The sequence below is a fragment of the Desmodus rotundus genome, chromosome 13 (genome assembly GCF_022682495.2).
Source record: "Desmodus rotundus isolate HL8 chromosome 13, HLdesRot8A.1, whole genome shotgun sequence".
NCBI lineage: Eukaryota > Metazoa > Chordata > Mammalia > Chiroptera > Phyllostomidae > Desmodus > Desmodus rotundus.
In genome coordinates this window covers 16,639,667-16,664,834 of record NC_071399.1, presented here as the reverse complement: position 1 = coordinate 16,664,834, position 25,168 = coordinate 16,639,667, and the positions used below count along the sequence as shown (strand labels likewise).

The window sequence follows — 25,168 nt, the reverse complement described above, 5'->3', positions numbered from 1 at the left end:
AGGGAGAGACTGTGGCAAGAAGGCAAAGGCCACCCTGATCTTCTGAAACTAGACATGCTATACATAACCAACTGGGTGACTCAGCTCCTTGAAAAGAAGTCACCACATTACTGATCACTGAGGGCTTAGGCAGGTCCCATATCTCAAATTCCTGTCTCTATGAAGGCAGCCTCCTTACACGGACTAAGCTCAAGAGACCTCTCGATCTCCTTGGAACAAAGTTCTCTGAAGACTGAATATTCCAAGACTGGCAGTGAGGTTTTAATGTAAGATGACAGATTTTGAACTAACTGCCCAGGTTCAAATCCAGGCTTTGCTATTACCTGTGACCTAGAGCAAGTTATCCGACTCTCTGAGCCTGAGTTCCTCACCTGTACCAGAGAGTGCAGTGAGGACTAATAGAGTGAAGTGATGGGAACAGTGCGGGCAAAAGAAACAAGGTCCCCTTGTTACCCATCAACTTTAGTTCTCACATCCACTAGGCTTTTCCTTCATAGCACTAACCGGTTTGTAAGTCTATGTTTACTTGTGCTTTTATTTGTTGAATATACACTTCCCTGCTGCACTGCAAGTTCCAGGAAGGTCAAGGACAATGTCTGTTTGCTGCCCACTGTATCGCCAGGGCCTAAATACAATAGAAGCTTAATATCTTTGGAATGACTGTATCAACCAGGAATTATAGACTCAGTTTCGATCACTAAGTGTCACCATGGTGGATCACCAGCCATGCTGTTCTGAACAGGCAGAAAGAGGACACAAAGAAAGATACGCAGTCATGGCTTCATCGGGGGAGTGAAGGGGAAACAGTCAAAGAGGGAAGTGCTGTAATTTTCCCAGTATGCTAATCTAAACAGCTTGTGTGGTCTTGAAAACACAATTTTTTTGTTTTTGTTTTTTTTTCAAGGCAGAAGTCTTGGCATATTGATATTGGGTTCTGCAGGTTATACATCTGTCACCTATGGCATAGGCCCTGGCTGGGGGACCAATGACAACTGACACAATTCTTTAAAATATCCTCAGATCTTTACCATTCATTCACTCAGTCATTCATTAAAAATTAGCAGCCAAATGAGGCTTCTCCCTGCGATATAAATCTGTCACAACCATCCCACTTCCAAATCTTTATGACAGTGACACTCTCTTATCAGTGTCCATTTCTTTCAGCCCATTTGAATCTCACCAGTTCCCTTTCTTCTGCAAAGCCTGGTTTACCTACGTCCACATCGATATCTCTCTCTCTCTGTCTCTCTCTCTCTCTCTGTCTCTCTCTCTCTCTGGATTTCCAAGCCCTGACTATATTACACAATGCTGTCGGTTTACACAGGAACTCGTATCGTTTCCCTATTGTTTTGTGTTGACTGGGTCCTTCCACATAGGCAGGAACATGGCTTCTCTGCACACACTTCTTCTTCCCTGCTGAATGGCCAGACAACGCCAGGCTCCCAGTTCATCTCCAACAGGGACCAGTGACTGTGCCCCAGGGGCATCAAACCTCTTCGGCACTAATCAGTGTTCTCTTCACCAACTGCTTCGCCCCTCTCCCAACCCAAAGCAAAGACTCAAGAAAAGAAGGCATGTTTTATTGTATTTGCAAAAGAACTTCCAGTTCCTTTGAGAAAGGTGCTATGCACATACAAATTCAGCATTTCATGACCTCCGTGGGAATTTATCCTGAAACACTGTCAGAGTAAACGCTAAATGAGATGCAAATTCTACTCATCTGTTACAGTCAGGATGAGTCAAGACTGAGGTTTCTATTAGATCTGCTCACTTGCTAGAGTCACACTCTCAGAACATGTGTGCAGGGTTTGTGGAGGGTGTGTGTGCTCTGCAAGAATGTTCTGTTAACAATTAAGGAGGCCTCGAGGGCTGGGGTTAATGGTGATTGCCCTGCCCACATGGGGAGACCTTAGCTGCACTCCTCCGACAGCATTTGCTCCTGGTATGTTGTGGGCATCCACAGTGAAAACGCCCTCGGGGGAGGATGAGAACGCCCCGGATGGTCCGCACAGCAGACTGAGGAGTAGTTTTGGCCGCTTCTTCACTGGAGCTCCAGGCCCTCCTCCCTCAATGTGTTAGGGAGGAAAAGGAACATTTTCACAAGTAGGTGCACTGCATGGTCCCCACCTCTGTTTTAAATGTACCCGTAACAGCTCCTTCCAGGGATGTAACTGGCTAGCTGTCCACCAAGACTTATGTCAAACTGGCCAACATGTCCAAGAGTGTTTGTATCCTCACCGCAACAGCAAACCAACCATGTGACCGGAGGAGCAGAGATGCAAGGACGTGTCCCACAGTTCTGCCACGTTCCCACAATGTGACATCTCGGAAAGGGGAACGAATCTTCCAATACGGTTTAACTGGCGGTGTTATTAGCTCCCCTGACAAGTGTTGGAACGGCCTCAATAAACTGTCTTCATGCACACAGAACACCCAAGGTGGTGGTCGCCACCGGTGGTTAAGTTTCTAGCCAGCAACGTCTATGGAGGACTCACTACACAAGACCATACAATCAACACTTTCAGTATGTCCAGTGAACTCAAGAACAGTATCTCCAGAAACTACCAGCTAAGCACTTTAGTGCCTGCAGCAGTACCTGAAACAAGGGGGCGACGTCTTGAAATGGTTAAAAAAAAGGTCAATGTGGAAGATCCAGGTGTTGGACGGATCAGACTGGATAATAATTCTGAATCACAGACAGAACACACATGTGGCCAGACCCGCAGTGAAGAGCAACCCTTGGAACGGTGTAAAACTGCAGGGCCAGAGGACACAGGAACATGGGCCGGCTGATGCTCCTGGTGGGAGTGGGAGTTAGTTCAGTGCTTCTAGAGGAGACTTGGCAGTAAACATCTTTGGAAACATCTTCTGTCTTAAAAAGAATGTGTGCCCTTTGACCCAGAAATTCCACTTTCAAAAGTTTAAGCGAAGGAAGTCAGTGTGGGTGTTCGCACAGATTCAGCCAGAAGGATATGTGGTGCTGTTTACAGCAAACTGGAAACAAGCAACACAATCAGTAACATCCACCAGCAGGCAAAGATGCTGAGAACACTGTCGACTGAAAAAGAGTCGAATGTAAACATGACCACAGTGTGAGCTCACTGTGTTTATGGGGGTGGGGGACTGTGTCCGTGTGTGTACACAGAAAGAAGGGCTTTAAAAAGATCGACGCCAAAGTTTTAACACTGGTTGTGGAGAAAGGAAGTGTGTATTGCTTTTTTGTTTACCTGTATCTTCAGTGGGGGGAGGAGGAGATAATGTAAGTGGATTTATTTGCCATTGATAAAAAAATTGTTTTTTGGGGGGAGGAACAATGAAAAGAAACTTAGGCATAACATGATCTAATTAGGTAAAGAAATGGCTTGGGAATCTTGGTAGTCTCAATCTGAAAAATCAAATAAATTAAAAATCCACTGGATTTATTATCACTATCGTTGTAATCCCTGAAGTAGAAGCAATACATTGCTACCCTTCCTTTGAGAGATGCTGGGAGAAATGACTCATGGAATCAAGTGCAAAACAGGATGTAAAATATGCAAAAATCTCCCAAGAGAGATCTCTGCTGTACACTGCGGCCCACGGCTATAGGAGCGGGCACTACAAATGCCCCATACCACTACATCAAAACCCGCTCCTATCCTGGAGCTTCGGACAAGGGGAAGCCACCTGAGGACCTTCCAATATGCTTACTCTCCAATGTGGCCCCTAGATGAGGACTTTCCTGACTCACGTGGCTGCAAAGCCACCCACTGGGCATGGGGAGGAAGGTGAGGTGTTTACAGCAGGCTTCCCAAGGAACACAAGTTCAATGTGGAAAACTTAATGCTTATTAGGTTCGAGGGGGAGAGCCCTGGAATGAGTGGGAGGACCCAGATCAAACGGCTGGATTTCTATGCCAGGGTCTCCAGTGCTGAGCAGCACCCGAGCTTTGCCTGGACCCACTTCATCAGCGTATAAGGAAACGACAACACTTTGCTGTTGACTTCAGGAGGAGCTCACACCAACAGGATTTCTCTGTACAATCATAGCCCATGATTTACACAATTAGAAATAAGAGCAATTTTTATGTTGATGAAAGGACTTCAGGGTTTTCTGAAAGGGAGAGGAGAGGCAAGTAACGCTTAAAGCTTCTCCAAGTATATCTGCCCAAACCAGAAACTCACAATATTCGAAGCCCCACAGCACTCTGGAAGCTTTGCTCCCCTTGCACTGACTTGTTTTCGTTGTTAACGTAGCGAGTCAGCAGGGTGGGTGCCCTATGACCAAACGGCAACAGATGCAGGTCCTGCAAAGGGCAAGACGCTCCGCTTTGATCATCTAAGAACATGGAGAGAGTGGACACACATTTCTAATCGGACATTTTCACTGTTTCAAGGTTTACCAGTGGTTGCATGAATGTGAAGAGCTAGAGAAAAAAGCTACCCGTCCACCCAATAAAACCAGACATACTCCATTCCTAAACCCACCGGAACCACAAATGGACCTACAGAAAAAAAGGACAGTTGGGATGCTAGGCAGAAATGATTATCAACACAAAGAATTCTAGTGCTATATACTGCACAATTCTATGCAGCTCAATGTAGAAATTATCACTCGTATTTTTATATTTTCTTTGTAAAAGTATGTGGTGTTACAAAATAAATTTAAATCAGTATCTATTTCCATACCTGTAAATTAATAACATCACAACAGGAACCTTTCTCGAAAGTTTGTGTGTGAACAAGAAAACCTACCGACACATCAGACACTGAAACTTTCAATGAGAATTTCTCCCTGGACACCTTGGAATTAGCAATGGTCACATATCTTCCAAACAATACACCCCTCACTTCCTATTTAAGGTACAGTCTTCCAAGACATTTACTGTACAAACAAAACCCTTTCATATGCTGGGACCTGAGTATCAGGTTTAATCTTACCCCTGCACTTCTGTTAAGTGGCTGGAGCTACGAAGTAACCCTGACCCTGACCCTGACACACAGACCCACCAGCTACATCAGCAGGCCTTTCTAAAAATAGTTAACAATGGGCAGCTTAAAAAATAGTGGTGTAAATGTTTTCTTCCTTTGAAAAGATGTCTTTTCAAGGGTTCTGAAAACTTACGTAAACCACAAAACCATTTTCAACAAAATGTGTGTTTCTAATTATTAGTGGGAAGATGTATTTGTATTCCTAAAAAAAAAAAAAAAAAAAAAAAAATGGTGTGAGTAGAAGAAGAGAAGTTCTTTGCTGCAAGTCAGCAAGAATTTGTAAAGGCAGAACGATTTTGATTAAGACCTAACTACCTTCCTAGCAATCAATATAAGTTCAGGACCATGCCATACAGTTTCAAGTGAAGAGCGGGAACATCCCTAAGAAGGGTGCCTGGCTAGGCAGTCCTTCATTAGCCCGCTATCTAACACAGCAATGCTTACCAGTGCCTGGAAGTAGAAGTCACTCCGACTGTCAGGTCGTCAATTTAGATTTACAAAAATAAAGACAGTAATTAAGACAGTTTTCAAATCATTTTTTTTAATTTATAGGGTTTTTTATTATTAGCACCCCATGTTTTGCTTATAAAGAAATAGATCATACATTTTTCTCTTCCTCCCTCCACTCCCTATTTCTGCATTTTGCTGGTGATGAGTTTTTCAAGCAAAGGCTGAAAGCCAAGGTTAAAGCTAAAATGTCTCGCTGGGATAATTCTGCCCAACCTGGTTCCTTCTCGCCTGTTGGCAGTAACACTCTCCCAAAGAACTTCTAAGATGCTGACTTCCGCAGTGCCGCCTGGCACTAGGACACTTGGGAGAAAAGGGAGGGAAGGAATCTTCGCCTGTCTCTCCTCCCCCATCAGAATGGCTAACTAAAGCAGAGATTAATCTCTTAGCTCTGGTTTTCTGCATAATCCTCCTCAAAACACAAAGACACAGGATGGGGCTTAGAGAGTCCTTTTGTTTAGAGAGGGTCATTTCCTGCCGGTAGTGCACACCCAGAAACTCCCACCCATTTCTCAAGGAGAGGCATTGATTTTCTTAGTAAAAAATGAAACAAATTTCAGGCTTCACACCATTCTCCCCCAAACAGCCTACCCCTCCCAGATGGATGTCGGGTGGCTCGCCACCCCGCACTGCGGGAGAATGGAACGTGGAAGGAGCAGGGAAATGGGAGCTGAGTTAACAGTTCTTTTAGTGCACATTAGGTCTTGTCTGTCCAATCCCTACAATTTAGTTCAGGAAACAGGCTTAAATGACTTGTCCTGGGTCCTTCAGAAGAGAGATAATAAGGGGAAAAAATGAATGAAGAGTACTGATGATTTCGCCAAGAACTGACAGTCACAAGGATTTATATACCACTGGTTCTAAGACTCTCAGACAATGGATGATGGTAAAGCTTAAAAATTTGCTCGAGGTCAAGTATTGTGACATGAATGCCACAAACGAGGGTTATCCGGTGGCCCGCATTTCCATGAGTGCATTACTCTGCTCGACTACCAGGCAGTCCGGTGAGCAAAGTAATGATGACCTAGATTTCTGTCATCCCGAAATGTCAATTGTTCTGCTTTACGTGCGATGAGTAAAAACAGCTCCTGAGCCCGTGAGCCTGACCACTGGGTGTAAAATGCGGCTGGGAGGCCGCTCCGTAAGATTCACAAAACCCGTGTTAGACTCGTCCTTGTGGGTACCACGCAGGTGCTTGAAGGCTGGATTTGTCCAGCTGAAGTCTACACTATCCTGAGCTCTGTGCCTTTTTACTTCGCAGGCAAGCGGAGGGAAAGCAAGCGAGTGGAGCTGGAGGACAGCTAAATCAGAGGACAGAGAGTGCTAAGTCTATCTTAAATCAATTCCACCTGGGTTACTGACATTAACCCTTTGCAACCCAACACTCACATCTGCAAAACAGGCATCAAGTCCGTCTTGCCCTACTTTTTGCTTAGCACCCCATGCCAGGCCTACATTTCAATCCCAGTCCTGGGAGTTACGTACTGTTTCCATTCTAATTGGACCAAGGGAAGGATGCTTTTATGTGTGAAAAACTGCACATAACCCCTAACCCATCCCCCTACCTCCCCCACTCCCACCCCTTCCCGCTAGCAAGGGATATGTCACTGATCATCACCTCCAATTTCTGGCTTAAAAGCTGTGATAATTGGCCCTGGCCAATGTGGCTCAGTTGGCTGGGGCTTGGTCCCCATCACCCAAAGGGTCACAGGTTAGATTTCTGGTCAGGGCACATGCCTAGGCTGTGGGTTTGGTCCCTGGTATAAGAGGCAGCCTAGATCAATGCTTGTCTCCCTCTTTCTACCCCACCCTTCCCCTCTCTCTAAAATCAGTAAGCATGTTCTCAGGTGAGGATTAAAAGAAAAAGCTGTGATAATTGTACTTTCTGATATAATCAAGTGGCATGGAGATCTAGAAATTATCACCTTGGAAGCAGCAATTAAAATTTACTCTAAAAACTGCTGGAAAGGGTTTACGATGATGTGGTATATTGTACAGGCCTGAGTTTGACCGGTTAGTAGGTAGTCTAGCCATTTCAAAATGACAAATCTATCCAGCAGTTTTAGGCATTGTTCTAGATGTGGGGGGTTAAAAAGCCCTAAGACAGAGGTACCCGCGGCCAGTCAGTCACAGTCTAGCAGGGCAAGATGAGTAAGCACACAGGTAATGTCAGTGACTAAGAAGTGCTCTCTGGACAACGAAACAGGAGCGATGTAATCTCAGTTGGGAAGGTGGTGCTTTTCCAAACTTGGAGGTCAAAGGTCTCTCTGGGTAACTTCGGAACTGAAATCTGAATGAACGACAGGGAAGAGGCTGTCCTGTCAACAACATCTGGGTGCAGGCGTTTCCAGGCAGCCAGAAGGGCCAGCACAAAGGCCCTGAGGCCGGAGCAAGTTTGGCAAGTTTCAGGGCCCTAAATTCAGCCCAAGCAGCTGAGGCAGGAGGAGTGAGGCTGCGATTCCTGCTAGATGAGGTCAGAGACCAGCTGGGCCCACATCACGTGGAGACATTCTAAGCTCCTACCCACCAGCTGTAAAACCTTGGACAAATTACTTAATCCCTCCGTTTTCTGATCCCTAAACATGGGATGATGACACCTCATTTGGTTTTTTAAAGTGCCATGTTTAAAACAGAGTAGACACTACTCGGTAAGTGCTTAGTGAATTAATGTGCAAAAAAAAAAAAAAAATCCATAAATGCTTCTACAAGTCTGATTACATTTGGATACACACCTGATCTTCAATTTTCCCTGCAATTAATTTCCTTACAGATTAAATGAGGCCGAAAAAGAAATGTGAGTGACAAAAATGGTCCAGGCCTGACTCAGCTCTAACAATTCTTTTGCTCATTCATGGGAAAATGAACCAGGCTTCGGAGAGTGGGGAGGGTAGAAGGCAGAATCGAACACGACAGTGTGGCCCAGTAGTGGCTGACTGGACTCCAGCAACTCCCTTGTTCTTTCTACTGACTAGCGAGGCCCTGCCTGGGGAGTTTCGGTCCCATCACCCAGCATCCCAGAGCAGGCACAGAACAGGAGGGGGAGGGAGGGGGAGAGAGGGGGAGAGAAAGAGAGGGAGGGAGGAGAGAGAGGGAGAGGGGGAAAGAGAGAGTCACCCTCCACCCCATCCTTCATCTCCTCCTCCCCGCCCCCCCTCCATTCGCTCCAAAACACATCCTGGCGGTTTACAGAGATACTGTATTGAAAAACAGATGCCTCTCTTAGGAAACAAACACATTTTAAGGCCTGTAAATCACACATGCTGGGTGAAGTAATTACACTTCTGTAGCACTTCCCCTCCGCGCACAAAGGAAATTCTGGTACTTCTGTAATAGGATAGCACTTTCTACGCTGCACCTTCTCTCACGAGGCCCCAACTATCCATCCTATAGGTGAGCACAGGAGAAATTTTCACAAAACAGGACCCTGACGATTCAAGGGAAAACATTTTTTTCTTTCATGTTGGCGATTTCTATTAGGGTAATGTGACCACCTGCCAGCATAGCTACCTGGTGACATAATTCAGGAAGGGCAGAGGAACGTCATTTAAAAATCAACTCATGAGAAGTAACGGCTAATTCAAAGTAGAGGCTGGCCTTCAGCCTATTTTCTGGGCTGGAGAGATGCGCCTTAACGTTGAGCCTGCCAGGCTTCTCACTCCTCACACCTCTGCAAACTCCAAGGGGCGCAGAGGATCCAGCAAGGCTGCAACCAGCGTCCTCTCAGCACTTACATTTGTGTGACAATACTGTGTTACAGGCCGGAATTTGGAGCTAATCTTCCTGGTGTGATTGGCATTTATTACTGCCATTTCCTTTTTCTCCACTATTCTACATAATATGCATCATAATGGTTGCAGTAGGGTTAAGGCCTACGAGAAATTCAAATGCAAGCAGTTGTCTGAAGTTCCCAGACCGTCTCTTATTCTTCTTTATCCACTAGCAGAGCCTCACTGGAGAGCAGAACAGACAACAAAATTTTAGGAAAGCACGAAATGAATCAATTAAAAATGTGACCCACAAAAGAGATGACTTTGGTCTCTGGCCAAAGGCTCATTTCACTATTTCACCCCCACCCCACCCCCAAATAAATTCAAAAAAAGAACAAAACAAGTTGGGGAAACGTTTTCTTAGAAAAACGCCCAAACCTCTCCAGGCCGTTCACCTTTACTTTCCAAGCCCACCTACAAATGCTATGGTAGCTTCATCTTCCCTTATAGGTACAGGGGTGGGGGTCAGGAAGAAGTGGGTGACAGCCTGGGAATTAACTGCAAATTTCAGAAGAAAACCATTTCCAATGACCGTAGATGAAAGCCAAAAAAAAAAAAGTGCTTCAGAAATTCTAATATATACACCTAGATTTTTCTAAGCTCCTCCTCTCAGGCTTTCCAATAGATACATATACAAACACTATTAAGTTATAATTAGATTATATGTAATATATTTTTATGTTCCTAAATCAAAGAGTGCTTTCCATTTTTTGCTTTAATTTATCCCAAGAATTTCCAGTGCACCCCCTCCCCTCAAGCACTTTTTTACATAGGATAGAATTTTAAATACAATGTACTTCTCCTTTGCTGCCTACCCACACAGGCCTCCTGGGCACTGGAGCCCCCACGCCTCTTCATACCGCCCACCATTTGCCACCAGCTATGGATTCTTGAACCCTTCTGAAAAATCGCTTTTCAAGATCAAACCTCTCCATCTCAAAACCAACATCTTCGCCTCCTTCTTGCCTGCTTTTCTTTCCCCTTCAACTTCGCTATTTTCTATTTCTACAAACACAGTCACTAGTAGATAGTCGTCCCCTGGAGAAACCCGAGAGGCTTCCCAGATGAAGCGCGTCTCCCCTCCTGAGCACCTGACAAGTGGTGAGGCCCCCCGAGCAGCTCCGAGTCTCTGGTTCCGTGGCCACTGCCAGGCACTGCCTTACTCTCACTCACATCAGGACTCTCCACAACTCTTCCAAGACCTGCTGCATGCCCTTTCCCACTGCAACATCCCAGAACGCCAGGTCCCCACTGCACAGCAGCTGCTATCACACCATGGAGTCTGACACCCGGGTGTGGAAGGCCAGCTCCTCCGTCTTCTCCCCACTGACGCCTCCCTTCCTCCCCAGGCTCATCCTTTCTCCCTTCCTCTCCTCCTGTGCCTCGCTTCTCCAGAAGGGTCAATTTTTTTTAAGCCTCTGTATTTTTCATATAGTCCAATCTTTCTCCCACCATCTCAACCTTTTCCTCATCTGGCTAAATCTTAATTGAGACTTCGCTCAAATGTCACCTCTTTTCAAAGCTTTCCTTGACACAGCTCCATCACCCTCTCCTCCTTGCAGTGGGAACTGTGTTCCTGCTTTAACACAGTGCTTTATTAGACCTGTTTGCTTACCCAAGGGGCCATCACCACTAAACTGCCAGGACTACCTCTCACAGACCCTGGTAACCCCAGAATCTGCACACAAAGGCCCCAGTTACTCAGCTCCTCAGTGGCTCCCACAAAATGAGGATCATCAAGGTTAATACCCACATCAGCTTCCTGGGAGGATGAAACAATGTAATACTGATTTAAGTGCTTGGCCATGGCTTGACACATAGTAAATGCTCAAAAGTTAAGCAATCGTTTCTTGAGTGAATGGGTAAAAAGAGTTCTGGAATTTTCATAGGATTTCATAGGATTCCAGTATTTTCTTTTTCTCAGCTATCAGTAAAAATGACAAACTGGACAACTTTATTCTGAAAAACTTGAAGATGTACATTGATTTTATATGTGTACTTTTAATATGTAGTCAAGTATTCCTCCCATCCCCCTCCCAACAAACACACAATACACTTAAGTTGTTTCATCTTCTAAGGTACCTTAAAGCGCCATAACCAAGTTATCCCCACACATCAAATAAGCTCATCCCCACAGGGATGACATTCTGTTATCAACACAGATCAATTTAAATATCCGGTCGCACGTGGCCTCAAGCCCACTGAGCCATGCAGCCACTTTGGCTACAGCTATTATTAAGGTTCATTCCCCTCATTCCTTCCTAAGTTTTTTCTTTGACCAAAGCAAGCACTGTTCAAGAGGAACATTTGCATTCCCTTTTCCCTACCCCCAGGCAGACACTAAGGTGCCAAATGACACTGAACACAAACATTCCAAAGTGGCCGTCACACAGAGCAGGCTTGTTTGGGGATTCAGGGGACTCTGTGCTCTTCCACCACAGCTTTGAGAAGCCCGTGTCCAAAGGATCAAAGTGAGTTCCACAGCGGAAAACAGATTCTAGTGGTTAAAACCCAAATGCACCTCGGAATGCGCAGACCCAGACTGGACGAGGCTGCTGGGTAGACCAGGCATGCTCACCTGTGCACTCAAATGGAGGCTTATTGGTGGCAGGTGGAAGGAGTGAATTTCCCATTTGAGCCATCCATGACATCTCTAAATCCCCTACGGGCAAGAGATCGCAATCATAAACAGGGGCTGCTTTTTAACAGCTTACCTATTAAAAAGTCATCACCAACCCTACCAATAAGGCTATTTCATATGTTTATAAATTATGCATTTATAAATTATTATATGCATGTGTGTATGTGTGTAGCTTGCAACTGTATGTGGTACTTACTTCTCTGGTGCTGGGGTACTATCTATGGGTACCTGTTCTGTATTGTGAATACCGTAAGATGGCACTGATCTTTTTTTTAAAAAAGCTACAGGGAGGAAGGTATTGATTCAGGAGTTAAATGGAGATAAGAAACACAAAGTTCAATGGAGATAACAGAGATAACTGGAATTCTGAGGAAAATCATCTCTCTGGGATTGGGACATTCAGGTGATGAGATCCTGCAAAAATGTAGGCTGAAACTTGCCTCCTGCTTTGAAAGCAGCTCAGGCTCCATCAAGAGGGAAAAGGTGGCTGGAGCAACTGGTGTGCAGAGTGCAGAGGTACACGAAGGCAATCCTGAATGCCAACCTTGGACCTGTGTTGTGTGGGGACAGATGAGTGCTGAAGGAGTTGAGGTATCAGAGGACCCGGCGACCTGGTGTAGGGATGGATAGGGAAAGCAGACGAGAACAGGGAGAGCTGACAGGAGAGTGGGGACAAAGGCATGTCTGAGAGAAACCTTGGGAAGAAAGGCTATCCCGACCAGAGGAGGTCTGACTCCTGCAGAGAGGCTTGTGAACACAAGGGAAAGTAACCAACCCAAGCATTTTGTGACACCTACAATACTGCAAGGAAATTGAAAGAAATCTACACAGCCAAGATTGTTTTTTGATCACCTGTTCATTTTAGAAAATTCAGAAAGCACAGAAAAGCATCAGTATAAAAATGACCTGTGATCCACCAGGTAATTTTTAGTAATATTTGGTTTTACATGGTATTTTTGAAAGAATTGGCATCACATAGTATAAAGCTTTTAAATTTGCTCTTTTCATTTAACGTATAACATTGAGGATTAACCCCTCAATCCAAACGCAGTCAGACGCTGGAAGAGAAAATCAGATTCTCCCATACAGCATTCAAAGGGAAGGTGGTGGACAGGACTCGTTCATTCTAAGATCTCTGGCCTCCGGAACCATGAGAGAACACATTTCTGTTGCTTTAAGCCACCAAAATACTTCTTCTTCCCCACCCCAACACTGATCATTTTTGTCCTCAAAGCAAAATTAATATGACCCCCCCCCCAAATATATAAAAGCATCTCCAAAAGGAACCTCTACTCTGTCCAAACTATCCAATAAACACACACCACTGGAAACAAAGCACATGAGCCTAAGGGTTTACCAGGGAAATGTAAAAACCCCTACTGGAAAAATAACCAAGGTGCATGCCATATTGGCAGTGGTTTTACAGCATCCCTTTACTATGAAGTCACCACAGGTTCACCCAAAACACTGTCACCAAATCCTACTCTGTGACTGCACTGCAAGGTTATTGTACTAGATTTGAGCTGGAGTAATACAGACTCCAGACTTGGTTAAACTGTATACAACCATCTTGTACTTTTCCCAAGTCAGAAGGTAGAATAATCTTAATGACCAATGAAAACCTGTGGTCGCCACATCAAAGTGACATGGGACTCTTTCTAGGTGTCAATTGTAAGAAACAATTTTCTTCGTGACTCCAATATTTTGGCTACTGTAACACCATCACCTCAACATAATAACACTGCTTTTAAAAGTAATTTGTAATCAGCCAAAGCTGGTTTCTTAAGAGAATACTGCCTACTACAAAATCAGAGGCAAATTCCAAGAATTAGTCTATTAACTGTAAAACGATGTAGGAAATAATCTACTGCCTATACATCAGCCTTAGAAATCTCAGATCCCAGTAAGATTTTAACAACTCGTTTTCCTTTATGTGAACACCTTGCACAGGAATACATCATAATGTGTAGCATGCTAGAAGTCAGAAAGCCAGATATATTATCTCTTACATAGTTGCTTACCCAAATCTTAAAATTACTTTTTTCTCAAAGCTTTAAATATCATCCAAAGCAGAAGTCTATGTCCTGCCCCAGTTCTCAAAAACATCCAACCTTGAAAAGCTGAAAAAATCCTCCTAAATCCTAGACTGTGTAATCTTTACAGTTGGAACCAAGTGTTTCTGCATCAGTTATTTCACAGTAAGTTTTAGAAGCTCTCCAGAAGGAATGGAATGTCCAGGAAGATAAAAGGATCTCATTTAAAAAAACAGAAAAAAAAAACCCACCCTTCGATTCTATAATGTGGCAGAGAAAACCTAAACTACCCTGATGATGTATGAAATAAACTGTTTTCTTTCAATGATGATTGGACCCTCTCCTCCCCATCAGTTCCACCACCACCATAAACTACAACAAAACGCATTTTTCCTCTCTTGTCGTTCTGTATGTATACGTTTTGTTTGTATGTGCTGTTTACTGGAGTCCTCCCCAGCCAAGACTTTTAAATGTGTGTGAGGACAAGCTGCTGGTCGCTGGGTGGGCAGGAAAAGGATCCAGTGTGGGGGTTTTGTATAACGCTGAGCACATTAATGGGACTCACTAAAAACCATTATTTATTTGACTTGTGGCTCTCAGGGTTAGACAAAAGAGGTTAGGTTTTCAAAATCAAAACATAAACCCAAAACAGGGAACTAGGGCAAAATTACCTGGAAGTTCGGATCAACTTACTTTTCCTGGAATTTTCACATTGTAAACACTGTCTTCGTGGTGCCTGTGCTCGCACACTTCACCCCTTGTACAACTTGGGTTCTGGAATCTTCCTAACTGTCCTCTTATTTCCAAAATAACAGTGACTTGCTAAAACTACTGACACCTCTGTGAGTCAGATGCCATTCCCACCTGAAAAGCAACAGTCAGGGCTCCAGGGCAGGTAAGAGGCAGTGCCTGTACTGGGACAGCCTGTGGTTCCATTTGGACACAACCTCACATGTGAAGGTGACCAGTAACAAGGGCACAGGACACCTCAGTAGTGTCAGCAGGTAGGCAGAGAAAGGTCAGGCAGAAAAACGGGACTTTTCTCCATTTAATTTTGTCAAGTTAAGTAGGTTATTATGGTTTGGGGACACTCAAACCTCTTTACCACCTAACTAAAAGAAAAAAGAAATCATTGGTGTGCCTGATTAACTTTTTCTATTTGCAAGTTTTCTGAATGGGGTGAACAGAGAAAGATGGTTTCATACAAGATATTCTCACCCTCAGAAGCAAACAGACTGCCAACCTAATTGAAATAGAAAGGTTTCTGGAGCAATCATTACCTCCATGGGTTAGGATAAATTAAACGTAGAAATTCTTAAATAAGGCAAACTTGTGATTGTTTTTTACATTTTAATTCAATGGTAGGGAAAATAAATAGCAAAGCAGCAGGTAGGGTTCAAGGAAAAACATGGAACTTGAAATTTCAACCTTCATCTCTTTGAAAAAGAAAATGTCAATACTGACTCTTCACTTGGAGTTAAAAACAAGAATGTAAACAACACTTTTCAAAATAACAGTTTATAATCCAATAGGCAATTTCCTGAGGTGGCTTGCTGCAGTTCACCTAAGATTCACTACCACACATCTGTGTTCAGAGTAAAGCCTTGATTTAATTTGCATGGTCTTTCGGTGTCTCTCCCCTAAGATCCCCATTTAAATAGTTCCCTTTTTACAACAATAGTTCCCATTTTACAAGTGGACACTGTGCAGGTGGCTTATATGTATTTATTAAATCCTCCCCAACGTTTGGTTTCACTGCCAGAATTTTAGTTTGCACATAACACGGTGTCTCGGTAATAATCTCAACATCCTAACCGCTTTAGAATCAGTTTTCCATTCTGTTAACCTTGTATGCCCGGATACCTATACGAATGCTTCACAGGGCATGTCTACACGCACGTTTTCTTTCCTCTTACACACACTCTGAAGTTCCTCTTAGAATGTGTAAGAACTACAGTAGGTGGGACCTTAAAAAGTAAGCGAAAATATTGTTCCTTGGACTCCAGGTAATGTACCTGCAGGAACGGAACCATCGTAGAGGGTGCCACAAGTATTCTAAAGACAAAATTCTGAAACGTGTGTTCAGAGGTTCCCTCCCACCCTTGCTGAATTTTCCTTCCATCAAAGGAACGCTGCGCAGCCGCAACCTTTTTAGCGTTAGTTGGGACCCACCAATGGAATTTGCGCTCAGAAGTCAAAGTCCTTCTAAAACAGCCTGGATGACCACTTGGTAAGTGGTAAAGTTTTAAATTTTTTTTTTTCTTCTGTTCCTCACGACCGCACCGCTCTAAATTTACAAAACCTAATCACCCAGGTTCGGGGTCTCTGACTCATCAGAGAAGAATGCTGCTCAGGAGTTATCTATTAATCCAAAACGCCTCAGCTGGAAAGATATTTCTCCAAGAACTTGCGTCGTTGAAAGGGGAGGGGGCGGGGAACAGAAGGTATCTTTTAAGACAAACTTCCCCCGAGCTCTTCCTGAAACCGCACAAACACACCCCACAACTTACAGCGCCAGACGCAGAAGTTCGGACCCTTCGGGTCCCAATAATCTGAGGTCACCCAGCAGGCAGTTCTCGATTCCGCTTTTAAAATCTCAGGCAAACAAAGCTGAGCATTATGCGTCCAAGTCTCCGAAAAGTCCTCAAAGTTACGCAATTTTAGGCACGCACCCACAAAAACACAAAAACACCCTCCTCGAGGATACACCCTCCCGGGGCCACAGTCTGGGGCAATCCCCAACCCCTGGACTGCGGCGCCCCGGGACCCGCGCCCCGCCTGCCTCCGCCCGCACTTCGGGGAAAAGCGGCGCGCGGCCGGCGTCCCCGGTCCGACCCGCCACCGCACCGAGCCACTCCGTACCTCTTCCTCCTGAAGGTTGGCCTCGTTCGGGGTGTTCTCCTTCTCGGCTTTGACGCCGTTGTTCATCTTCCCGGTCCTTCCTCGCCGGGCAGGGCTGGGGCGCGGGGCTGGGCGAGGGCGAGCTCGCCCACTCTTCCCTTCCCCGGGCGCGGCGGGCTGGAGCCGGGCGGCGGCGGCTCGGGATCCCGGGCGCGGCGCGACCGCGGCGGCAGGCGACTCAGGAAGTGCAGGGAGACTCCGGGCAGGGCGAGGCGCCGGCTGCCTGGGGAGGGACGGAGACAATCGGGACCCGGGCGGGAGACCTGGAGAGCGAGGGCGGGCGCGAGGGGAGGAAGGAAGAAAGGATGGGGCGAGGACGCGCGTCCCAGGAGTGACCCCAGAGAGTTGGGGATGTGGTCGAGTAGGGGCTGGGGGCTGCAGCAGCCCGAGCCTAGCAGCTACTGGAGGGAGGGGGCGAGAGGCGCCCAGAGAGGAGGAGGAGGAGGAGGAAGAGGAGGAGGAGGTGAGGAGCAGCGGGGCGCGGGCCGCGGCTGGGACGCTGGGACCCGAGAGCAGAAGAGTGCGCGCTCCAGGAAGGCTCTGGGAAGTCCAGGAGCCGAGCAGCTCGCTTTCTCTCCTTCCTCCCTCCCCTCTCTCCTCCCCTCTCTCTCCTCCTCCTCCTCCTCCCTCCGCCCTCCTTGGACGGGGCAGCGGGCTGTCGCCAGGAGGGACCGGACTAGGACAGCGAAGCCCCCCGCCAAAGGAGGGGCTGCGCCGAGGGCCGCTGCCGGGCAGCCCGCGGGCGTGCGCCGGGGAGGGGCTGCGGGCCGCGGGGGAGACGGCCGGCCCCCGGCCCGCGGCTTCGCGGTAGGTCGGAGAGTTAGGGCGCGGAGCGGGAGAGCGGGCCGGGTCCGCCCCTGGGCGCCCAGGCGGCCGTGCGGGCCCGAGTTGGCGACCTGGTGTGGCGGTGCGCGCGAGCTTGCTGCGGGGCTTCGGGGAGCCAGGCCCTGCCTGTGCGACCACCGCGAGGTGTGATGTGCTACTTTTGTTTGCGGGCTTCTCACCGGGGGGTTGCACTCCTAAGCCTCAGCCTAGCCCTCCTTTCCGTGCCGGGTTAGACCCGTCTTCCCTTCCTAGTTGGCAGCCGCAAGTGACAGGATGCGAGGACTCGAGTGACATCCGGGGGCGGCCCGCGCCCGCGTTTTTAGGCGCAGCTTCACGCCCACCTCCCACGCCGGGTCCTCAGACTCCCCGCGTCCGCCGCCTTGCTCCCCACTGGGCTCCCCGTGACTCCTGTTCAGATCCCTCTCCCAGCTCTTATCAAACTGTTCTGGAATTATCTCTTTACCTGGCTGTCTTTATCGCTCTTTTGAGAGATCCTCCTTGGAAGACAACGCCCTTGACCACGTTATCTTTTTTTAATCCCACAGTTTTTAAATTACGCTACCTGCTATACCTTCGTAGACACTCGGCGAATATTTGCTGGCTAAGGGAGCTGGGGGCCGGTACAGATGACCTTCGCAGGGTCAAAGCAGCTTAAAGAAAGGGGCTCGGCCACCTGGGAGGTCAGAGCACGAGGCTCATTCGGCGCCAGCCTCGGGAGGACCGCCTGCTTTTCTTTTCCCACCTGTGAAATGGGAGCATCCCTGTGTATCTCCCAGGAGCTGGCTGTTGATAGAGCACAGCACCTGGCGCCCTTTCTTACCCAGCTTAAGTTTACAATGCAAGGACGCTCACGTTATCATTGAGGAAATTTCCATTTAGTCCCGGGCCACAGAGAGCTTTCCCCAATACTGTGTCATTTAAGTGTTTTTTAAACGTGAGTGCTGCAAACACAAAAATTTGAAGCTGCATACAGCAGCAGCTTCTGCCTCCCGTCCCGTTCCCAGGAATTCTCTCTCCCAGCATGCTGCTGCTTTCCAGCACAGCGACGACCACTATTTCTAATTATTTGTTGTCTTGCTCCACTGTTTCTCTCCCCCCCTCCCCAGGAACATTCTTTACCAACTGGTGTAAGTGTTGCTGCGAACGGGGTGAGGGTGGCGGTGGGAACTGAAGCTAAGGCTTCCAAGTTGGGAAGTGGGAAGTGGTGTTGTGGCGACAAGATAACCCCAAACAGCTGCACGGCAGGGCAACTCGCAGGTCCTGGTGCGAATTGCGGAAAGCAAAATACCTGCTTTAAGAGCCTTAGAGGAGAAAAACAGTCGTGATTCCCGGATTTCCATGCTGGTTTTTTCTTGGTGGTGAGGGGAGTCTGCAGATTTTGATAAAGATTGAATTGCTGTCATGAGGTCGTTTCTCTCTATGGGAAAAGAAAGGTGTGTCCTGGGTGAAAATGAAGCCAGGCTATTCAAATGCAATTGAAGTTCAGAGGAGGCAGGGGTTGCAATTAATCTGGAAACTTGGACAGTCCTCTCCACTTCCAGTTCCCCCTGCGTTATATGAGCAGCCACGAGGGGGCAATGTCTTCCAGAGTGTGGGCTGCGTGGTGGTCCCGGACCCCTGTGCTGACCGATGAAGGCCAGCACGTTACTCTCCTTGGCCTTTCTCGTTTTTACTGAATATTCTTCACAGAAAGGCATTGTCTTGCTGGAGCCTGGCAAAGGCCCAAGAAAAATGACAGTTGATTTCGTCATTGATGGTTCCAGTCAGACTCCATTTATGAAGGAGGTGACAGATGTGTGATTCCCGGCCGCTGGGAGAACCTCCCCAGGCCCCACCCAAGGGAATGTGGCTTCATTCCAAACTAGAATCTGATTCCTTTGTCTTTATGCCAAGCCAGCACTTTGTCCATTGTTAAAAGTCAAAAATCTCTGGGATAAAAAACAAGAATAAGGTTCAAGAGAGGATCCATGTTTGGCTTGTTCATTGTGTTCCCAATACCTACACAGCGCCTAACCCGTAGTAGGCTGTCAATAATTATTTTTGAATGAACGAACACATTGTCTTACCAGTTTCGATTCTCAGGCTTGAATGACAGTAGATCCGTCCACGATGGGGCAGGAGGGTCTGAATTTGTGGAAGGGTCTCCATGTGGGGAGACTGAGCAGGGTGGGACACCTGGCAGATTCGTGGTGGTGGTCTTCATTGTTTTGCAGAGGGGAAACCCCAGATAGAGAGCTTGTGCAGAACGGGACACATGATGAGATTTCAGGAAATAAAAAATGAAATCACACCACTCAGCCAGTCAACTGACACACCAGGCAGTTGACAACAGAGCAGAGAGACCTAGAATATACGGTCACCGGAGACAGTGAAGTTCAGAAAAGCGTGTGGGGATGAGGTAATACACCTGTAAACGGGGGGACTCCTCATTTGTCCCTTCCATTAAGAATGGCTTAGACGTATTTGGAAGAGCAATAGAGTTGGTGTTGCCAACAGAACTCCATAAAAATCTGTAGATTTGGCTATTTATCAGAACTTGTGAATGTGGGGAGTTTGTGTATGAAGTGGTGGGGGAGAATGTACATTCCTTCAGGATGTAAATGATCTTTATGACACGTTTTGTTCCAAAAGTGATATCTCCTCTAAGTAGCAATAGTTTCCAGACACACCAAGAGTTATAAGACAACAAAGGGACTTTATATCCTAGAAAAACAGAGCTAATGACCAAGAAACATCTGCTTTCCGTTCTGCCCGCCACCCTACCGCATTGCTTCTGGCCCACCAGGTTACATGCTGGATCGCTAGGGGAAGATGGTGTGCACCTGTAGTTTCTATGGCTCATCTCTGCTTCTCTGGCACTGTTCCTTTGGAGGCATGCTTTGAGAAATCTAAACCTATAATTATGTCTTAAATGTTTCTCTCTGGGAATCTCAGGCATAAAGGTCTGCTTTGAGGCATGGGCTTTGCCTCTCTGTCAGCCCGACAGCAGAAGGCTGCCGTATCGACACATGTGTTGTGGCTGTTCACTCTTCTGCTGGACCAAAACAAGTTCTTGGGGGCCAGAGTCTGTTTTACTGGGTCTTGTCATCCCTGCTCGTTTTTTCTCCCTCATCCTGCCCCCACCCACTTCCAGGCCATCACCATCTTCCCTGGATGTATGTATTACTTTTTAATTGTGGCTAAAAACACACACACAGCATAGTATTTACCATTTGAGCCATTTTTAAGTGTACAGTTCAGTAGGATGAAGTATATTCACATTGTTGCACAACATCCTCCTGATCTCGACCTCCTAAATAGTTCTGAGATTCAATCACTTCCCTCCAGTTACTTGTGGAAGCCCACGCAGCCATGCAGAGAGGCCCACGTGGAAGAGAATGACAGCCCCAGCTGAGCTCTCGGCAGACAGCTGGTACCAATTGCCGGCCTCATCAGTGAGTTATCTTGGAAGTGGATAATCCAGCTCTAGCATAGCCGCCCACCCCACGTGATGCTACCTGTGAGAGGGATGAGCTGCCTTCAGAGTTGTGCCCAAATTGCAGAACCGTTGGCACAGGAGTGCTGCTGTGCTCAAACACTTAATTCTCGGGTAGTTTGTTATGCAGCAATGGATAACTGACACATAATTACATACTCATAAGTGAGGTCCAGCTGTCACAGAAACTTAAAGCAGGTGGCAGCGGCTTTGGGATCAGGTGGGGGATAGAAGCTGGGAGAACTTTTTGAGTCTGCTAGTCAAGAGCATTATTAACAGACAGTGAGACTGCTCTTAATCCAGGCTGGAGAAGGGGGAACCACATTTATGTATGGGACAAACAATTAGCTAAATTAGCCTTTGTTACATGGAAGATAGAAAAGATACCTAGTGAGCATGAATGAGCTCTGGCTCCGGAGATGTTTGGATAGACTGTTGGAAGGGTTGAATGGTTTCTTTTAAGTACTTACAATGTAGCACAAGAGAAGCCAAATGAGCTAAAAATAAGGAACTGTTCCATCTTGAATATGGTGTACAGCAAATAACAAAGAATCCAGGACTCCCTGGATTTGAAATAAAGCTGTTTGCCTTTTCTAGCTTCTCCAAGGAACAAAACTCTCAAAACAAGAAATAGCCAAATGGCAAAGGTCAAATCCAAGGCAGTGTCAAGGAAACGTGACGTTGCCCTGGCCAGAGCGACTCTGTTGGTTGCAGCACCGTCCCCTACACCAAAAGGCTGTGGGTTGAATCCCCGGTCAGGGTGCACACCTAGGTTGCGGGTTGGATCCCCATTCGGGGCACCAATGAGAGGCAACCAATCCATATTTCTCTGTCACATCAATGTTTCTCTATCTCTCCCTTCCTTTTTCTCTAAAAATCAATAAACATGTTAAAAATACGGCCTTAGGGAAGTTCAAGACATGGATGTCACTAGAAGACCTTGTGGTAAGCAAGGTGATGACCCCTACCTCCTGGTACTCAAGCCCTTGTGTAATCCCCTCTCCTGGGTGTCAGCTGGACCTAATGACTTCTTTTTGTTTTTAAATCCTCACCCGAAGATAGGTTTATTGATTTTAGAGAGGAAGGGGGCGAAAGAGAAACATCAATCAGTTGCTGCCATACCTGCCCCGACCAGGGATCCAGCCCACAACCGAGGTAGGTGCCCTGACCAGGAATTGAACCCACAAACTTTTGGTGTACAGGACAATGCTCCAACCAAGTGAGCCACCTGCCAGCACACGCAGGTTAGATTACAAAGAGAACATGGTCCCCATCCCACACACCCTCTCTTGCTCTCTCACATGCTCCCGATGATGGAAGCCCAGCTACTAGGATGTGAGCTGCCCTCTGCAGAGGCCCATGTGGCAAAGGGACAGTGGAGGCTTCCATTCAAGAGCCAGAGAAGAACTGGGGCTTTCAGTCCAAAAACCCACAAGGAACCGAATCCGGCCAACAGCCACATGAGTAAGCTTGGAGGTGGGTCGTCCCTGGATGAGACCTGTTATGGACTGAATGTTTGAATCTCCCCAAAAAGTCATATTATGAAGCCACACCCCCCAATGTGATGGCATTAGGGACTTTGCAGAGTAATCAGGTTTAAATGGGGTCTTGAGTGTCGGGTCCTGTGACAATATTAGTGCCCTTAAGAGAAGAGGACCCCAAAGCCTGTGCCCTCTCTGCCACGTGGGGGTACCATGAGAGGGTAGGCATCTGCAAGCCAGGAGGACAGCACTCACCCTGAACTAAGTTGGCTGGCACGTTGATCTTGGACGTCCCAACCGCCAGGACTGTGATATATATCTGTTGTTTAAGCTGCCTGCTCGATGATGTTTAGTTACGGTCGCCTGAGCTGACTAAAGCAAGACCATGGACCAGCTGACAACTCCAGCGTGGGCTTTGAAAGACCCTGGGGCAGAGGGACCCAGCTAAACAGAACCTTGGATTCCTAACCAACAGAAACCATGAAATAATAGCAGATTGTTGTTTTAAGCCATTAAGTTTTGGGGTAACATTATACAGCAATAGATAAGTAGACAGCTCAGAAAGGTTTAAGGTAGTACCTAATAGATCCTTTCAACTAGAAAGCAGGGCTTGTAAAAATTGAAATGGTGTTGCCCCCAACAGTCATTGGCCCAAGGTAGAGAAAGGCCTGTCTTTGAAAATAAAAAGTATGACTATAACTTGAACTACAAGAAACCTATCGTTATTTTAGGATCTTTACCAGCTTACACTGAAATAGACAGAGACTGTTCGCAATGAATTGGAGGCATCTGGACCTTCAACTTCATAGGCAGGAAGCAGGCTGAGGAAGCTACTCATTTGCAATTATGGACTGTTTCCAAAAGGGAAGATATGACAAGATGAAGCAAAGAGCCACTGAGGGTCATTTCCAAAGAGCAGGAGTAGAAATTAAGGAACTGATATCATTTGAAGAGTTGGATTTCAGAAGTGCTGTGTGTCACTTCTCCTTTCCCTCCCATTTTCTCCTCTTTTTGGATGGGAGTGTGTATCTATTATAGAGTTCCTGCCTTTGCCTTCCCATTAGCTATTGGGTGTGTGAGAAACAGACACTTTGTCTCTTTGCTTCACTGATCTTCCGATCAAAGGGAAACTTCTCAGGAGCCACATTTGCACTTGGATCTGACTTCGATGCCAGTATCCTAGACCCGGGGTTGGCGAACTGTGTAGTGTCAGATAGTAAATATCTTAAGCTTTGCAGTCACATGTATGATCTCTGTTACATCTTCTGTTTTGTTTTGTTTTTTAATAGCTCTGTGAAAATATAAAAACCAGTCTTATCTCAGGGGCTGTACAAAAATAGTCCACAGGTTGTGATTTGGACCTCCAGCTGCGGTTCGCTCACCCCCGTTCTAGACTCTGAAATGATGTACGATGGGATAAACCATTCTGACATCCTCAAAGGAGGAAATAGTGTGTGTTTCATACAGGAGGGAAATGTATTACTGTGGCCGTAGGGTGGATAGTGGTAACTATTCTTCAAACGTGGCCTCAAATAACTTCACCTCTTCGTACATTCATGCCACTCTTTCGATCAAGGGTTGGAGCTTAGACGGCCTCCCCTTGAATCTGAGCTGAGCCTGTTTCTGCTTTGACCGATATAGTATGAAGGAAATGACATTCCAGGAATTCTGAGCTCAGGCATTAAAAAATTCTGGCAACTTCTGTTTCTTCTCTCTTGGAAGCCAGCTTTCATGTAATGACAAAGCCCAGTCACCTGGAGAGGCCCACATGGAGGAAATTCAAGTCCTAGCCCCCCCACCCCATTCCCACAGCTTCATGGCTCCATTGCCCACCACAGCCCGTGCCCGCAGCCCACCTGTGAGGGACCCATCCTGAGACAGACCCTCTACCTGGAGCTGCACCAGCTGACACCACATGGAGCAGAGACACGCCCCCTTCTCAGAGCACTGCCGGGATTGTAAATACACTTGTAAGCAAATAAATGGTTACTATTTTCAGCCACTCGGATTTGGGGTGGTTACTTCTGTAGCAATATGTAATGAAAACACTGGAGAAGAGAACAACGTAAGCAAGGCTCTGAAAACCAGGAAGCACAGCGGTGAGCAAGTATAGTGACTTTTGACACAATAGTTATAGCTATAAAATAACAAAATTACACATGCCGTTTCTAGCATATACTTTCCTTCCAAAAGACAGTAAAGGAGAATTGAAAAATGGGTGTGGTCCCTTTGGAATCTGAATAAAAATTGCTGACTACGTGATGGTAAGTAGAAAACAACACAGCCAGACCGAGGTGTGGCTGGGGTGCAGCGGGCAAGGCTCGCTTCCGATCGAGCGGCTTTTCCTACCACCAGTCTTACAGTAATATGTGATTGGAATTTGCACTTCAGGAAAACAATAAATTGTCAAATGCCTTTTAAAGAGTCACTTATAAGCAAAGGTCAAATGCTAAATTCACAAAGTTTAAATGTGTACTGTACTCTAACTTGTCTAGATTGTAATGAACCTCTAAGTAGAGTGTTAGAAGGTAAGGCGAAAGAATCCGTTCATTTAGTCATTATTACGAA

At 46.5% G+C, this 25,168-nt stretch overlaps 1 protein-coding gene and 1 long non-coding RNA gene across 7 annotated transcripts in view; one reads left to right on the top strand and one right to left on the bottom strand.

The window, feature by feature from the left end:
• The window catches only part of RBPMS (RNA binding protein, mRNA processing factor), a 167,307-nt gene extending 149,936 nt beyond the window's left edge, over positions 1-17,371 (bottom strand). For all 3 annotated transcript variants that reach the window (XM_053916731.1, XM_045197190.2, XM_053916733.1), the window contains exon 1: positions 16,781-17,371. In XM_053916731.1, the coding sequence (XP_053772706.1) occupies positions 16,781-16,846 (66 nt within the window). In that variant the 5' untranslated portion in view covers positions 16,847-17,371. The remainder of the gene's footprint in view (positions 1-16,780) is intronic.
• Positions 17,372-17,439: 68 nt separating this feature from the next.
• Positions 17,440-24,553, top strand: LOC128779880 (uncharacterized). 4 transcript variants are annotated; one of them, XR_011650721.1, is made up of 4 exons: positions 17,440-17,626; positions 20,972-21,078; positions 22,027-22,595; positions 24,323-24,553. It is a non-coding gene; the product is annotated as an uncharacterized lncRNA (long non-coding RNA). The 4 variants fall into 4 exon arrangements; XR_011650722.1 differs by having other exon boundaries at positions 20,972-22,274; positions 22,440-22,595; XR_011650723.1 differs by having other exon boundaries at positions 20,972-22,595; positions 24,327-24,553.
• The last annotated feature ends 615 nt before the right edge of the window (positions 24,554-25,168 follow it).